At 36.7% G+C, this 17,571-nt stretch overlaps 1 protein-coding gene across 6 annotated transcripts in view; it reads left to right on the top strand.

The window, feature by feature from the left end:
* Positions 1 to 17,571, top strand: part of map2k5 (mitogen-activated protein kinase kinase 5) — a 353,172-nt gene that overhangs the window by 46,256 nt on the left and 289,345 nt on the right. For 5 of the 6 annotated variants that reach the window (XM_048562623.2, XM_048562622.2, XM_059639305.1 and 2 more), the window contains 2 exons: positions 14,126 to 14,195; positions 17,423 to 17,463. The exons of the other annotated variant lie outside the window; for it this stretch is intronic. In XM_048562623.2, the coding sequence (XP_048418580.1) occupies positions 14,126 to 14,195; positions 17,423 to 17,463 (111 nt within the window). The remainder of the gene's footprint in view (positions 1 to 14,125; positions 14,196 to 17,422; positions 17,464 to 17,571) is intronic. 6 annotated transcript variants of the gene reach the window in all.

Below are 17,571 nucleotides of genomic sequence, written 5' to 3'. Positions count from 1 at the left end.
CTGCAGTTCCCATTATCTCTGTGCGCAGATCTCTCCCAAGTTTTTATATTTAGTTATTTGTGTAATCATAGCAGAGTTGGCATCATACCTCATGGAAACAGATCCAACTAGTCCATGCTGACCATATTCCCAAACTAAACTATCTAGTCTCACCTACATTTGGCTCATATCCCTCCAAATCTTCCCTATTCATGTACTTATCCAAATGTCTTTTTTAAATGTTGTAACTACCTGCATCTACCACATCCTCTGGCAGTTAATTCCACACAATAAACACTCTCTATAAAAAAAAATGCCCCATGTCCTTTTTAAATCTTTCTCCTCTCATCTTAAAAATATGCCCCCTAGTTTTGAGCACCCCCACCTTAGGGAAAAGATCTTTGTTGTTCAACTTATTTATGCCCCTCATGATTTTATAAACTTCAGTAAAGTCACAACACCCCAACTTTATACACTACAGTGAAAAATATCCCAGCAAATCCAACCTATTTTTAAAACTTGAACCCTCCATTCCTGGCAACGTCCTGGTAAATATTTTCCAAACCCTCTCCAGCTTAAAGATATCCTTCCTATAACAGGGTGACCAGAACTGCGCACAGTACTTCAGAAGAGGCCTCAGCAACATCTTGTATAACCTCAACATGATGACACGACTCCAACATTCAAAGCTGTTATGAGGTTGGGGAGAATATTCATGAATTGGAAGCAGAAAATTAGAATTTGTTGGTAAAAATGATTATGGGGTGAGAAAGTGCCATGGTCTCTTATAAAAGCTTGTCTGTATTTGCAAGTTGATAAATGCAGGTGCATGGACAGTGCCCAAATGTGAACATTTTATCCAGTGCTGCCAAGCAGCATTCTATCCAAGACAACGAATTTGAATTTGGCCAACAATTTAAACCAAGCACCTAGATACCGAAAGCCATTTGAATTTAAATCTGAGATAACATGGTGTGAAGCAGGATGAACACAGCAGGCCAAACAGCATCAGAGGAGCAGGAAAGTTTGACGTTTCGGGTTGAGACCCTTCTGAAAATGAAGTTTTCTGAAGAAGGGTCTCAACCCAAAACGTCAAACTTTCCTGCTTCTCTGATGCTGCTTGGTCTGCTGTGTTCATCAAGCTTCACACCGTGTTATCTCAGATTCTCCAGCATTGGCAGTTCCTTCTATCTCTGAATTTAAATCTGATGGTGTTGACAACCTGAAACGAATAATAAGAATTTGATTATGTCATTACGGGTATATAAGATGAGGGCATTTGGAAAACCAGGGAGAACCATCTGCTAGCTGCTGGAGTTAGCACCATTCAGCTCTCGGAGAAAGCCCATTTAATTAAAGGTACCACAGTATTTTAGCTCAGATTCCTTATTGAAGAATTTATAGGGATAAAACATCCCTGACAGCAGAATTGGCGGAATAAAGCTTTTGTGAAGAGACTGGAGATGATAGAATATTCCAGAAGACAGCGCAAATTTTGAGAGATTAAGTTATAATTTATTATTCTTCTTAATTGGGTTTATTAAGTGGAACCTGTGTTTATTTGAACAGTATTCCATTACAATTTAAGCCAGTTAGGAAGTAGTTAGTAGTGTAAGGGGGGGATCGTCAGTTGATTAGTGGAAGCATTCGAAAAGGTGCAGAGGAGATTTACCAAGATGTTGCCTTGAATGGAGGGAAGTTCTTAAATGAGAAGAGGTTGAGAGAGCTAGGGCTTTTCTCTATAGAACAATGAAGGATGAGAGGTGACTTGATTGAGGAGTACAGAATCATCAGAGGTATAGATAGAGTGGGCAGCCAGAGACTTTTCCTAGGGTGGAAGTAGCTATTACGAGGAGACACCGTTTTAAAGTGAGTGGAAGTAGATAGAGGGGAGACATCAGAGGTAGGCTGTTTACTCGGAGAGTGGTAGGGGTGTGGAATGCATTATTGGAGAGGGTAGTGGAGTTGGCCTCATTAGGGGCATTTAAGCGGCTATTGGATAGGCATATGGATGATAGTATAACATAGGGGTGGAGGTTAGATAGGCCTTAAGTTTAGGGTAAAAGTTCAGCACAACATCGTGGGCGGACAGACCCGTACTGTTCTATGTTCTATTAGTAATTATGTTAATTTGTTCATTGTTGGGTTAAAGAAATAAATTGTTTCTTGTTACTTTTGATGTGGCAATCAGGGATTTTCTTTCTTTTACCCATTCTTTTAATAGATTACGAGGTGAAAAGCGAGCTTCTCTGGGTATTTTGGAAGTAATTATTAGAGGAGAACCCATACTCCTGTCCTAAAAGATTGGGGCTTGTGTTTTGGTTTAATTATCAGAGGGGTTCAGCTATTTCCCCTCCATAACAAAGGTCTGAATAATGAAGGCAAGCATGCTAAATGTCTTCTTAACCACCCTGTCTACCTGTGATGCAAATTTGAAAGAATTATTTACCTGATGCCCTAGATCTCTCTTTTCTACAACATTACCCATGGCTGTACCATTCACTGTAATAATAGATCAGTTAACCGTAAAATGAATTCACTTTGCACTGTTACGGAGATTGTGATCATATCAAATTGTTGATCTCAGTTCTCCATACAAAACGTCCAAAACCAAATTTCTAGCATTAAGAAACAATCACGATGTTAATGATGACTTTCCCATGGCAATACTGACTACAACCAGTTGCCATAGTACAGTGGGTTTCTGGATGAAATATTCTACAAAACTGTGAATACAAGTACTTTTGTTCAACATGCAATTTGTTCCCAACAGAGGATTTTTAAAAAATGGTTGGACCAGATTTAGTACTTAGGAGCTAACAAATGGCATGTGCTTTTCATATAGTCACCCACAGATTTTCTGTTGACTTCTTTCAAAGTCACTTAAAAGATTTAAAATCCATTTCAAGCATCATGAGGCCTGGGGCATCCATGAGTGGAGAAACACAACAGTGTTTCTCTTTAGCGGTTAAAAATAGCAGGAACAACCCTGTGGCCTGATTGTCATTTCACTCCTCATCATCATGGCTTGACTTGCAGTTCCCTCTGCTTTCCAACTCTCATTGTTTTCTTCCCGTTATATAATTCTCATCTCCTCTCCCTCTTTCCTGAACCAAAATCTTCCTAAAATCTCTCAATCCCAAACTTGGCCGGCAACCTCACTGACACAGTTCCAAGTCTTTGCTGCTCACTGCTCCTCCAATCGTAGACTGATTTTTCTCCCACGTTTGTAACTGATGGGCTTACCAACAAGTTTGCAAAAGCTCACATGGGAAAGAAAAGGCCTCTGAGTGGAGAAGAAGCTCCTTGCAAAACATTCCACCTATGCTTACCCGTTCTTATACCTACAGCATCAAATAAAGCATAAACAAAATAAATCCTGCAAAACCCAATAATCTAGCACTTCGCATAATTTTCTTCCTGGTCTATTATCCTTTTCATGTAGGGTTCTGTGACCATTAATTATGGAAACCCTACGAATGAGCTTTAAAAAATAATACGTAGCCTGCAATTGTAGATATTTTCTAATCAACCTGTTTAGAGATGTTATTACATGCCTCCTGGGCAAGTACGAATTGAGCCCATGTCTCCTGGCTGACAGGGAGGGTTGTTTGAATGTTTTAATTCTTTGAAATCTCCCAATAATAATAATTAAATTCCATAGGAATGAGGCTCCATACTTAGTAATGTTAAATTTCAAGTGCCAGTGAGAGTGTTAATTAGTGTTTAAGAATTATAATACTGTTTAAAAAATACTTGCACAGGAATTGATAGCCTGTAACTTTTCCTGTCAGGTTTAGTGGTTATCACGTGGATACTGCATTTTTTTGTATTTCAGTGCAGAATACTCTTGCTTTTACAGCATTGCCTTTGGAGGAATTGCAAAGCTCAACAGTAACTTGCTAATTTCTGTGCTTAACTGCAGTCTGCTGACGCTGCAACTGAAATTGCATTTTAATAGCAGTAAATGTAAGAAGTTGGCAAACCTGAGCCAATAGTTTGAATTAGAAATCATTTTTGAGAAGTGAAAAGCAGAGCTGACAAGTCCGCAGTAACATGCTGGTAGACATTGAAAAGGCACTTGCTATTAGGAGCATGAATTGTGAAGAAGGAATCATCTACCAAATTCCTGCCATGTAATGATATTGTTGATCTTTTGTACTTTCATTTATGTATGAATGTGTGAGGTATGCTGGAATGAAAAGCTAATTTTGAATGTACTGGCTTGAAAAGTTCATTAAAATGCTGTTTGCATGTTTTAATTACTAATTATTTTTCAAAACTGACAGAAGTCAGCTTTTTCTGACGTTTGATTATATGAGCTGTGGATATTGGAAAGTCTCATTTTGGATGCCTTGGCCTCTGCTGAGTTAACTGATGTCTCCCACAATAGCAGTTCCGATGCTAGAATCGCCTTTTCATGATCCTGGGCTAGGAAGAAGAAAGGTACCTAGGATTCCTGCTCTGTAGTTACCATGGAATACTCCCCACCAAAATGCTTTTGTTTTTATAAGTAATGTGAAAACATAGTCAAGCTTGGCTGTGACACCTCATGCAGTTAAACAGCCTATTGACCCTTGCAATATAACTCTCTATAAGAATGGGTTATGGGTCAAAAGGCACTGTTTGTGACTGCAGTTTGGAGGCTACACTTTCAGGAAAGGGAGAATTGCTCGGATGGGGGGAAATGAGCAGAATAAAACATTTTGATAAAGTTCAATTTACCATCACTTCTATTGGGTGCATTTTAAAAAAAACTTTGTGATTTCACTGCATCTTCAAATATTGCATGACATTGACGGTCAGCAATGTAAACCAGTGGAAAATATTGCTATGTGAATTGGGTCTAAGTCTACCAAGTTATTTACTGTTATTTAATTTTTCTGTGTCATTTCTGTCTGGGAAATCAATTATCGACATTCATTCAAAGATTTCTAAAATAAATCTTTACAAGTATTTTACTTAGCTATGATTGGAGCTTACAGTTGGTCCCTGCTGGTAATGTTATAGGAAAGCCAAATATAAACTGATAGTAAAAGGATGATTAACAATGCAAACATAGATCAAATACACCTAATAAAATAGTATTCAGTGTTATGCACCCTTGAGTGTTTTATGTTTTGGCTGTAAAGAGTTTTTCTTAAACATTTTACAGATTTGGAGATAATTTTATGTAGTTTGGAATTACATTCCATAATTGAAAAGCTGTAAAAATGCTGCAAGATTTGCCAAAGTTGCTTTTAACAGCAGGATGTCTGCAATTTGCAATAGTGAATGATCTTATATTATAATGCGATGCTAATGCTGTTGAAGATAATCTAGTGGACGGGTAAGAAAAAGCAGCATTATTAAAACATACTACCACACTGAATAAGCCACTTACTATAAATTGAAGAAATTTGAATGTAACTTGTCCATATCCTGAAAATAATTATTCCTGTCCAGGCAACTTACTCTGATTCTGCATATTCTGAGGTTGATTTTACTGGAGTTTGACCTGGAACCATAGTTTGTTAGAACAAGAAGTTTGAATCTAATCAGGATGGTGTGTTGCCCCTCAGACCGAAAATGAAATTCAACCGAGACTGAATCACTAAAAATTACTACTGTACTTACTGGAAGCTTTGAGTAGGAAGGATGAATACTCTTCTGATGAAGGGTCTAGGCCCGAAACGTCGGCTTTTGTGCTCCTGAGATGCTGCTGGGCCTGCTGTGTTCATCCAGCCTCACATTTTATTATCTAGGATGAATACTCTTGATTGTTTGAGTACATGTGCAACCAGTGTGGCAAATTTAAAAATTTACCTTGTAATATGTAGTGTACATTTGGGTTTAAATGTTATCAACATGGAAGGGTTTGTACTGTGCCTTACCTGTACAGTATGTGGCATTAAAAGTACTTAAGTGCTGCACCCTGTGTCACTCTTGCAGTTTTCCATTTCATCACCAATCACATTTGTCATTCTGCATAGAAATACCGTCTTGTATATTCACTCTTAAGTGAAATACTAGGCTTAAGACTTTTGAGATTTTTCCGATGAATTTACCTGTATAAATTGGACTAGATTCTTTCTGAGCTACAGTTAATTTAAATTGTCAACAGATAGAATCGTAGAATATTAAAACGTGGACATTTTCACTAACACAGAGGGAGACAAAAAGAATATCCAGGAGTTGAAATCAGTCTCAAAACAACATATTGCTTTGTTAAATCTCCTTAAGTGAACATTTGGAGCAAGCAGTTTCGATGAGAGAGCGAGTGGTATGCCCTACTTTTTTTTTATTCATTCATGAGCTGAAAGTGTTGCTGGCTAGGTAGCATTTATTGTCCAACCCTAACTGTTCAGAGGTCAGCTAAGAGTCAACCACATTGCTGTGGGTCTGGAGTTACATGTAGGCCAGACTAGGTAAGGATGGCAGTTTCCTCCCTAAAGGACATTAGTGAACCAGATGGGTTTTTCTGACAATTGGCAATAGATTCATGGTCATCATTAGATTCTTAATACCAAATATTTATTAAATTCAAGTTCCACTATCTGCTGTGGTGGGATTCGCACCTGGGTCCTCAGAACATTATCTGGATCTCTGAATTAACAGTTCAGCAATAATACCACTACTACCATGGCTATGGCCATGACTATGTAGAATATCAAAGTTGCAAGCATGTTTTAAGATGCCTGTAAAAGCCATATGCATTAGGCCTTGTATTTGGGTGAGGTCCATTGTTAAATGTTGTGTGCATTTCAGATACAGAAGTCTTGGTTTACATATATATGTTTGAAGCTCCTTAGTTCAACAGTTCCTGCTATTTAAACTATAAAGTTTCTCCATTGCACATTAGTGCGATCGTTAGGCTGTGGCAGTTGGCTACTTGATTAGCTCCACTTAGATAATAGGGACTATATATTTAATTTTGGGCAACTTCCACATGATAGACTGGACAGGTAGCAGTTTCACTTTGTTCTCTTTATCTCATTCCTAGCATCGTTGAGACCAAATTTAATACTTCATTTGCAATCCTTAGTGTTGATCAATTAGCAAATGCAACTGGAAATCAAGCTTCTATCCCTTTGCCTGAATGACTCAACTCAATGCATAAGGCCAAGATAATAAAATGTGAGGCTGGATGAACACAGCAGGCCAAGCAGCATCTCAGGAGCACAAAAGCTGACGTTTCGGGCCTAGACCTCTCTGATGAAGGGTCTAGGCCTAAAACGTCAGCTTTTGTGCTCCTGAGACGCTGCTTGGCCTGCTGTGTTCATCCAGCCTCACATTTTATTATCTTGGAATTCTCCAGCATCTGCAGTTCCCATTATCTCGAATGCATAAGGCCCTTGAGTTTACTTCGCAATTCAGTAGGATCATGTCTGATCTGACATTCCCCACGTCTACTTTCTTGCCCTTTTCATTTAACCTTTCATTCCCCTCTGATCAGGAATCTATCTAACTCAGCCTTAAATATACACAAAGGCTGTGTCCCAATAAAGTCCAATATACCAAATAAGGAAGCACCATCATTTTTATCACTGACTTTGAAATATTGTTTGTGTCTGTGGTAAAATGACCATATGTCCTTCGCTAAAAATACAGACAAGATAACCAGTGTCAGTTGAGTGTCTTAGAGAATTAAATGTTGCCCCTCCTGTTTAGTGATGTGCATAAATGGTGTTAAGCAAACAGTGGTAGGCAACATTCCTGTAAATCTTGTGATTTTTGACAGCTACTGATTGGAAAGTTGCATGCAACTAGAATAGCTGCCTTAGGCAGACAGTACAAGCTTTGGATCAATAACTGGCAAATTTCCTATTTAAAAATACACGAACAAAGTTCAAAATAGCCAGTGGCGTCATATTTTCTGTGAAAATTACTATGTTTAGAAATGTCATTGTATTTCAGCGAGACTTTATTTTGAACTGTTTTTCTAAACTACTTGTTAACATTTATTACTGCTCTAAAAGGTCGATCTATAAAACTGTTACCAATAAAACCTATTTGTCTTGACCATTTGAGAAACAGACAGCATCAATTTTTTTTTGCAAGCGTAATAAGTGCTTTGGAAAATAAGTTTTCCTCAGTGCACTGTGTTGAAGTTTTTTATTCCCAAGTTGTTGGCGTGAAAAAAAACTCCCAACTCTTTAAAGTTTTCAGCTTAGCAGCTGCCTTCAGTTGCAAACTAAATAAGCTGCAAATCAGAGAAATTAAACAGGATAAATAATTAATTATTTGAATCTATTCAACATGATTTCAGTTTATATGATATTATAGTGAGATTCTTTCAAGTTTTGTGATTACCTACCGTAGCTTTGAGGAACACTATCTTGTAATGTAGCAGCAACTAAACTTCAAAACTGCTAAATTGACAATGAAATTCTTTGGAACTTCTGTTGTTGTGCAAAGTGTTATGAGTTTATCATCTATAGTCTTTTAACCATTGTGAAATCAGATTAACCAGCTCCTGCTTGAAACTTTTTCTATCCCAGGGCCTTGCAAAGGGGGAATTACATGCTGTTCCTTTCAAGTCCTCGGGATTTTAAAATTCATGCTCAGTGATTTCATGTCTTGATTTCTGTCGACTTCTCTCCTCATGTTTCTATGTTTTGGTGGCATATGACATTTTGGAGTTTCTGCCTTAAACTCTGTTCAAAAACCTCTATCAGTAAAAGTGATCATGGGATTGTTAGATTTTCTAAAAAACCTAATTGGTTCGTTACTGTAAGAGAAAAACTTACTGCTCCTATGCAGTCAGTCTTATATATGACTCTCCTCCCAGATCAATATGATTAACTCATGTTGACCCTTTGAAGAGGGAAATGAGCCACTCAACTATCAGGGCAACAAATGCCACCAATTGGGCAATTACCAACAATGCCCACATTGGAAAATCGTCTTTCTGCTGCTGACAGTGTGTTTATGCAGCACAATGAATCACTAACAGTGTTGAGTGACATTTTTTTGTGCCTACAGAGTTCTCAGTTTTTTTTATAGGAAGTCTGATCCTTCCCAACAGCAGGGACAATGGGAGATTATGGCTTTTCATGTGTCATTCTAGTGCATCACTGACACCCTACTGAGTTTAGTGTCAGCAGAACAAGTCAGCCCAAAATTCACTATGGCCCTGGAGAACTTACACTACAAAATACAAAGAAAATTTTGAGCAGTCAGTGCTGCTAATTCTTATTTACAAATCTGAAATAAGTTTATCTTTGGTCCCCGCTACATGCATTTAAGGACAGAACTCTAATGGCAATAATTAATGAGGATACATCCGTTTTCTCGTGATATATTATGGCATGAGATAAAACAATTATCACGTTTGTCCTTAATTTTGGTAAATATATAGTTGTTGCCTAATGAGGGTCCAATTCACATTTGTGAAATATTATTATTTTAATGTGCCTTTCCTGTTAAATTTTGGATTTGTATTATGACAGTTGCCGTAGAATCTGTTTGTTGTCAGAAGTGTTTTTATCTGGTTCTATCCAAACAAAATCTTAAAAATAATTATGATTTGAATCGTGGCACCTATTGCCCTCTGTACAGAGTCATTCAGAAATGTTTAATTTTATATTTGTAAGTAAGCAGATATCAGTGAAGTGCTGCAATTTTTTAACATAATTGTCACTAGAAACCTAGTCATGTCTAATAGTGGGCGTGAAAATAGTTTGCATTGCCCATTTCAGCTGAGAAGAAGTGGCTACTAATACCACTAAGTTGTAGGTTACCCTTCCAAAATGTCTGGAGAGGCTACTTTGAACCAGCGTGAATTAGCAGTAGTCATAACCTTGTCAGTGATGTTGGTTTTGGTTAGAGCAATGTGGGATTATGAGTCAAGGACACCACCCAAAAATTGTGCTGTTCAATTAAAGCATATTTGCTTTATGTTCCTTTTCCATTTGGTGTTTTCGTACTAATGTACTAACTTTGTCTAAGGACTGCAGTGGGACATTTCAAATTAGTTTGCTATTTGTGGCCATGGTAGCTTTAGAAACTATTATTGTGTAATAGTTGCTAGAATAGGATTTATAATAAAAGTCATGAAAATTGTATTGTACATTTTAGAAGTTAAGTAAAGTGGATTAAGCTCAAAAGTGGTGCCCCTACAGTCAAAATAGTTTGTCAACATTGACCACCTAGTATTAGTCATGAAGTATAGTCACTTTTGGAAGACCTCTAAAGGTCAACTTCTGCCTCTGGAAATTTAACACAATATGGTACTGTCAGAGTTAGGAAAAATAAGTCTGTTTAAGGCTCAAACAGTACAGATCCAAGTGTTGCCTGAGAGCAGTTGATGCTCTTTGGACTTTGTATCTTGCACCAGAAATATGCAAGAACTTAAACTGAAAGGTTGGTTAGGACATGTCTGCTCTTTAGGTGAATGGGGTTCTCATGGTGCCATGGTAGTGTCCTTGGCTCTGAGTCAGGAGACCTGGGCTTAAGAAAGCTGCTATAGACGCATGCTATATCATCCCTGAACAAGTTAATTAGAAAATATCTACTTCAGAGGTGTACACATCTTAGCACGTTGTTTTAAAAAAAATAGCTACAGCGAAGAAACTGATCATTTCGTATAATTGCACTATGCTGGCATTTTAGGGATCTCTTGTGGTACAGTGCTATTGCACTTGCCTCTCAGCCAGCAAATCAGAATTTGAGTCCTACCTGCTTCAGTGGTCTGAACAGTTTGACTAAAAAGATTAAAATTATCTCACAAGAGTTCCCTAAAATTCCAGCATAGTGCAATTATACCAAATAATCGGTTTCTTTGCTGTAGCTTTTATTTTTTAAAACAGTACTGTGGTTTGGAAGTAATCACTGAGGACTTGTCTTCGGGCACAGAACTCTGAGAAGAAGAAATCATCTGTACTCCTTCAAAAAGATTGATTTGTAATTATTGTTATGCATCGTTAATAGCTCATTTCACCGTGATCTTTGGGTCAAAATCTTGGAATTTTCTCCGTTATGACATTGTGGGTCAACCCACAGGAGGTGAACTGCAGCTGTTCAAGAAGGCAGCTCACCCTCACCATCACCACCACCTCAAGGGCAGCCAGGGATGGACAATAAATGCTGTCCAGCCAGTGATGTCCACGTCCCACAAATGAATAAAAAAAACTTGGATAAACTTTGAGGTCAATGCTCCCCCCCACCCCATCAAATTTTCTCTTTGTTCCCTCTAAATATTTTGACTTTCCTCTCCTAAAATCAGTGACTTAGGCAGGAGTGTGTTTCAGAGTTCTGACTTTGACCGACTGGGTGTAGACTTAGATTAGGAGTATTGACTGTTTAACTGTTACTTTCGGGATGAATAAGAATCCTATGCCATGGAAGGGGATTACCTCCTTCATAATTCATACAATTATGCCTGTGTGGTGGATCTTTGAAGAGCTGTAAATTTGGACCTATCCCTCTTCCACTTTCTGCCAGAGTTGCTGGATGTTAATCAGGAGTTGGATCTCTCGATATTTCATTCTTCCCTGTTCCTAATTGTGACACTTCAAACAAATTTTGATAACCACATTTCAAATTATATATGAATTGTGAGTGTTAGTTTTACAATTCATGTATGCATTATTATAATTTATGTTAAACAGGCAAATAAATTGAATTTTGTTTTTATAATGATTAGTATTATCATTGTCATAATTGATTCAATTTTAATTTGGAAGAAAGCAGTATTTTACATCTCAACAGCTAAATTTTGAGAATTTGCTAATCCAAGTGACTCCACAAATCAATGGATGTTGATCTCTACATATTACCAATTTTCTTATTTTGCACATTTGAATTGCAGCATTAAGAACATAAGAGTAAGGAGCAGGAATAGATGATTCAGCCCTCGGGTCTGTTCCATCATTCCATGTGATCATGGCTGATCTCGTCTCAGACTCAACTCCACTTTATTGCAGCTCCCTATAACCCTCCAATCCATTACTATTTAAAAGTCTGTCTAGCTCCTCCTGGTATCCAGTACTCTCTGTGGAAGTGAATTCCACAAACTCCCAAACCTTTCATACAAGTAATTTCTCCTCATCCCTTTTAAATCTGCGACCCCTTATCCAAAAACTGATGTCTCATTGTGGATTGCCCCATAAGGGAAAATATCCTTCATAGATTTACTTTGTCAATTCCCTTTAGCATCTTGTATACCTCAATTATATCTCTTCTAAACTCTAATAGTATAGGCCTAAACTGCTCAGTCTTTCTTCATAAAATAAACCTCTGACCTTTGGAATCAATCTAGTAATTCTCCTCTCAAATGTCTCCAATGCAACTACATCCGTCCTCAAGTAAGAGAAGTACATCCATACACAATATCCAGGGGTGGTATCTGTAATGCTTTTAACAGTTGCATCAATATTTTCCAACTTTTGTAGTCTATCTTGTAGCAGTAAATGCCAAAATTCCACTTGCCTTACTACCTGCTGTATCTGCATACTAGTTTTCTGAAATTCATGCACTAAGATACCGATGTCCCTCTGCACCAAAGCACTCTGAATCTTCTCTACGTTTAGATAATTTTGTCTTTCAGCATTAATATTGCTTTTTAATTAGTGTATAAAATGACCAAAGAAACAAACTGGTTCAACAATAGTTACTTCTAATTGTACAATTGATGTTCTCAAAAATGAAACTACAGAATCCTAAAAACCTGAAAAATTAGAATTCTATCATAGAGAAAAAGCATGAATATTTTCGATAAATATCCTTTCATCACACGACCCTCTTTCTATCACTATCATTATCCTGCTTCAAAACATCTATCCATAATCCACATGTCTATTCTGCTCAGTTGCCATCCATCGCTAATCTCCATTTTCTTTGTATAGTGTTCAACTATACCATGCTATTGACAAAAAAATTAGACTTTAAATAGTAGTTTAAATCCCTCAAGTTAAGTTCAAGTTTGCCTGCTCAGTGTTTTCATTGCCCTACCTAACTGCATAATGGTTTTCTCTTGTGACTGCTACTTTGTGCATTATCCCTTATTATCCATTTAGCAGTGTTTGATAAGGCTAACATATTTCTGGACAAAATAGGATAGACATTCATATGGTCAAACTCCTACAGGTCAAAACAGTGTCACCATATCTGCGGCAATTGCATCTCTTCAAATAGCTACACTATCCCCCACCCCAGAGTCTCCAAGAATTAGTGTAGGCCATGTCCTGTTTTTCGTTTATACACTGCTTCTTGTTAACATTACCAGCAGGTGGGAGATGAACGTCCATGTGAATGCATATAATACATACCCTGCTCTTCACTACATCTCATGACCTAAGAATTATTCTGTTGTTATCAAAGTTTCCAGTCGAATACTGAAAAGGTCCTGGTGTCACTGGATTACAGTTCTCTCTGAAGCTACTCATTTGGTCCTGTCCAGAGCGTAGAAAACCATAGCAATTTTTTTTCACCTGCTGAAAAGCTCATGTCCAATCTACTATCAAGATTTCATAGATCCATCTCTGCAAGAATGCTATTTTCCCTCACCCATTCCCAATAAACCCTTACCAATTCTTCTCTTGCCCTGATTTGAAATTTCTTCACTGGCCCCCTTGTTGGCTTCCCAATCTCCAACTTTCACCTAATAAACTCATAAATTACCTCAAACTCAGTTGTTCATATCGTCTCTGGTATTGCAACTAATTAATTACCCTGGGCATGTCTATTTATGTTTGGCTCCATAGATCCCAACAGGTTGAATTTGAGCTTTGTCATGTTATCCTCAAATTGTCCTTTAGCCTCAGTCCATCCAATATCTGCAACTCATTTCAGCATTGTATCCCCTGCTGCATCCTTTATCCTGTGACTCTGTCATTTTGATTATCTGGACTAACTGTACGCCAGTGGAGTTTTTAGAGACTTTTCTCCAACTACCTGGAACTCACTTCCCCACTCCTCTCTTTTTAATGTCAAAAAATGTTAGCATTCGTTACCATGATCAAATATTCCGCTGTCTTGGCCAAGTCTGCTACCATGCCCATGTTTCTGTACTGTTTTCGGCATCATTAAAGGTGCAACATGACAAGAGATCGTAGAAGGTACTTGAAAATGTTAAGCTGTCTCTTCAGTTTACCTCTGAAAGACTCAATAATTACATTTATTTAAACTTGGATGAATATATTTGTTGTTATGTTTACTTTTGCAGTATTATACCACTGTAACAGAACAGCAAGTTAATGGAGAAATGATCGAACCACTACAGATATATCCACGAGGTAAGAAGACTGACTTTACATTTACAAACCTAAAGTCAAAGAAGATGCCTAAAAGTCTGCATTTGTGTTTATCTTGTTCTTTCTTAAAACATCTTTAATTGTTAAGCCAAATTATTTTCTTTTGATGCTCAAGCATGAATACGATATTGTAAGGAGATATGATGTGACCACACTTGTATGTTTTATCCTTGATGCCAGCCATGCCAATCTCTAGCAAATAAAGGAATGTAATGAAGAATAAAACAACAAGTGCCCCAGTTTTTTTGTGTGATGAATGTATAGGAAGGATTTAAAGGCTAGAATATTTTTCTTGCTAACTGTTCTAAATTGCTCATTTAGCTTTCATGTTATCGACATCTTGATGAGTTAGCTGCTATTCATGTATTTTCCTTTAATTGTGTGAAATGCTCAATTGGCTTATTTTTAAGATACTGTCACAAAGGCCAGATGGCTTAAAAAATGAAACTAAATCCGTGCTGTTAGTTGTTCAAGCAGCAGAATTTCTAAGTTGCATTTTGCTATTACACTGTTTGGATGGAATTGGATTAAAGCCCATTTTTGTATTTATTACATATCCAGATGAAAATGAATAGAACACTCTAATGTTGAATCCAGATGTCTTAAAACATCGTCAACAGTGTTGAAATGTTTAACTTTATCTAAACGCTTTGCTTGTGAATTTCTACTTTGATGCTATCAAATATTCTTTTATACTCAATGTAATTAATTGAATTATTCTGCTATTTGCAAGTTGGGTTATAATGATCATTGTTTGAAATAATGGTTAAATGACTCCGTAATTAACAATTAGCCCAGTGGCTACTTAAATTTATCTTTTCAGCTGAGCAATTTTTTTGACAAAGCAATGAAAATATATTGATCGATATACTTGAAGAACAGCACTAAATATTGGCCTATTTCTTGATGAAAATCAATATTGAAGTGCATATGCCATTCAGCCCCTCCAATCTCCTCCACTATTTAATTAGATCAAAACTGATCTGCACTTCAACACCATTCACCACTGTTTCTCCATATGCCCTTAGCTCTCAAAAATGCATCTATCTCAATTTAGAATATTTCAATTGTTCTATTTCTCTTTACTCTTTTGGAGGAGTTTTTCAGCTGTCAGCAGTCATTTTTGTTTAACATGTTACTTGTTTAGACTCTTGAATGATCTAGCTTTCATTTTAAGATTATGGTCCCTTGTGCTGGATTAGGGGAGGCAATGGCATTTAAAGATTAGTTTATATTTCTAAACCATCATTAGAACTGATTGTCCATGTGTGATCTGTCCCAAGATTGAGAAATCTATTTGCATACAGTATGCCTTCTTGGTGTCTAGATCAAGAAATGATAAAGTCCATTTTGGAGTTAAGAGCGTAGGGTAGAGGGTTTCACTTTCCGTACAGCTTTAAAAGCGAAATTAGATTACTGGTAAGGTTTTAAAATGATTTGTTTCTCAGTTCAGTAATTGATTATTTTATATTTAAATAACTAAACCTAAATTTAGAAAATTTTATTATGCTTTCAACTCCCACTACTCCAAATTAGAATCTTACACTGAACAGTGTATGTTCACTGTTAATAACAGTTAGCCACTAAGCCATAAATACCCTCTGAAAGATTCCTGAAGCACCTTTTTGGCAATTGTGTTATGAAATCACCACCTTATTACAAATCTTCTCTTTTGCTGTTCATTTCTCTTCCTCCCTTCAACTGGCTTAAAACTTTTAAATCTCTTTCTCTTCAGTGTTGATGAAAGAACATTGACTTGAAATGTTAATGCTATTTCTATCCACGCATTCTGCCTGACTGCCTGAATTTTTTGCCCTTTTGGTTTGTATTTTAGATTTCCAGCATGTGTTGTTTGCTGTATTATTAATGCACTATATACATTTTTCAATATCTGTGCTCATTGTTTTTCACACAAAACGAGTTGTGGTACCTTGCCCAACTGGCTAGTATTCTTGTGATCAGTTTCATCAGTGTGCGAAATCCTGGTCTTAACTTGCTGGCCAAATGTGTATTATCAACAACAGTGACTGGATGGTGACCAGGCACATAAATTATGGCAAATTTTGAGCCACTAACCATGGGCACTGAACCCTAGTTGTATTATTATGATCACAGAACTAGTTCAGATGAGCTAATAGAAATAGGCCAAGAACTGAATACAAGGTTATCTCTGAAACAAATTCAAAACTTAGTGAGCTAGAAATGTAAAATTAAAATTAAACTTTGCTACACTTTGATTTGGCTATTTTACTTTGTTTGCTTCAATTTCCTGGCATACCATCATCTTGGAGAAGGTGCAAAAAATATAATTTGTTTTGGTGAGACAATAATCAAGTTTGCAATTTTTTCCAGTTAAATAAACTTTGCTTTGACTATTCTTAAAAGGACTGTTGCTTAGTATTCTGTCTACCAAGAATCATAGTTAACTTTTAGTAGTATTTTATTTGATTCTTTTCCCTTAAATTAAATTGTTTTAACAATGAGTAATGACATTATTGATGAAATTGTTTCAGAAAGGTTGCTGCAGGTTCAGTTGAATTCAACATGTAACAGTTGAAGTTACAACCTTGTTGAAATACTATGATTTAATGGGTCCATCTTCATTTGGACTTCAGTTATTCAAATGAGTCACACCTTTCTCCATTCCCACCCCTGCAAAATATGAGGCCATTAGACTCAATTTAAAACAGCTTTTAACCAAAGCACTGAAATAGATCACAATTCTTGACAACATTTTCTTGACTCTTTTGTTGCCTTTGAAATCTAACTGACAAACTGCTCCATTCATCTGCTTACGCAAAACAAACTTTTTTATAAAAGCATTTTAAATATTAATCTTGATTTGTAATTTATCAATCTTGACAATGAATTCTGTCGTTAAGCATGTTATTTACCTGCATGTTAGCTGAATCTGCTTTCTAAATGGTAGAAATGAGGATTTAAATTCTCTTCATATTTATAATCAGTTAATCTTTATTTGCCTTTTAAACTTTATATCTATTTCATATATTGTCTTGTTTTTTTTCCAGTGTTCAGTTTTGCAAGATGGGATCACTTTTTAAAAATTCCCTGTGCAGGCTTTTGAGCCCCTTTCCATCATTTTCAGCTGCTAATTTTGGTGTCAGTCTCATTTCTTTCAAATGATTCATTTTTAACAAATTTGTAAATGGCCCTGATGTGTTCTGCAATTTAGTCAATTACTGTTTCAGCCTGCAAGCCACCTGGGAAACGGAACATACATGGCCTGAAGGTAATAATTTCAATAATTGTTTCAGTAAAGTTGGGAATGGATTTGTAATGCTGTGTTCCAGTTATTGAAATGTCATCTGAAAACCTTGGCTCTTCAAACTCTGACAAG

This window comes from Stegostoma tigrinum, chromosome 33 (assembly GCF_030684315.1).
Source record: "Stegostoma tigrinum isolate sSteTig4 chromosome 33, sSteTig4.hap1, whole genome shotgun sequence".
NCBI classification, from domain to species: Eukaryota; Metazoa; Chordata; class Chondrichthyes; order Orectolobiformes; family Stegostomatidae; genus Stegostoma; species Stegostoma tigrinum.
The sequence above is the reverse complement of the archived record's forward strand: the minus strand, read 5'-3'. Positions and strand labels throughout refer to the sequence as shown.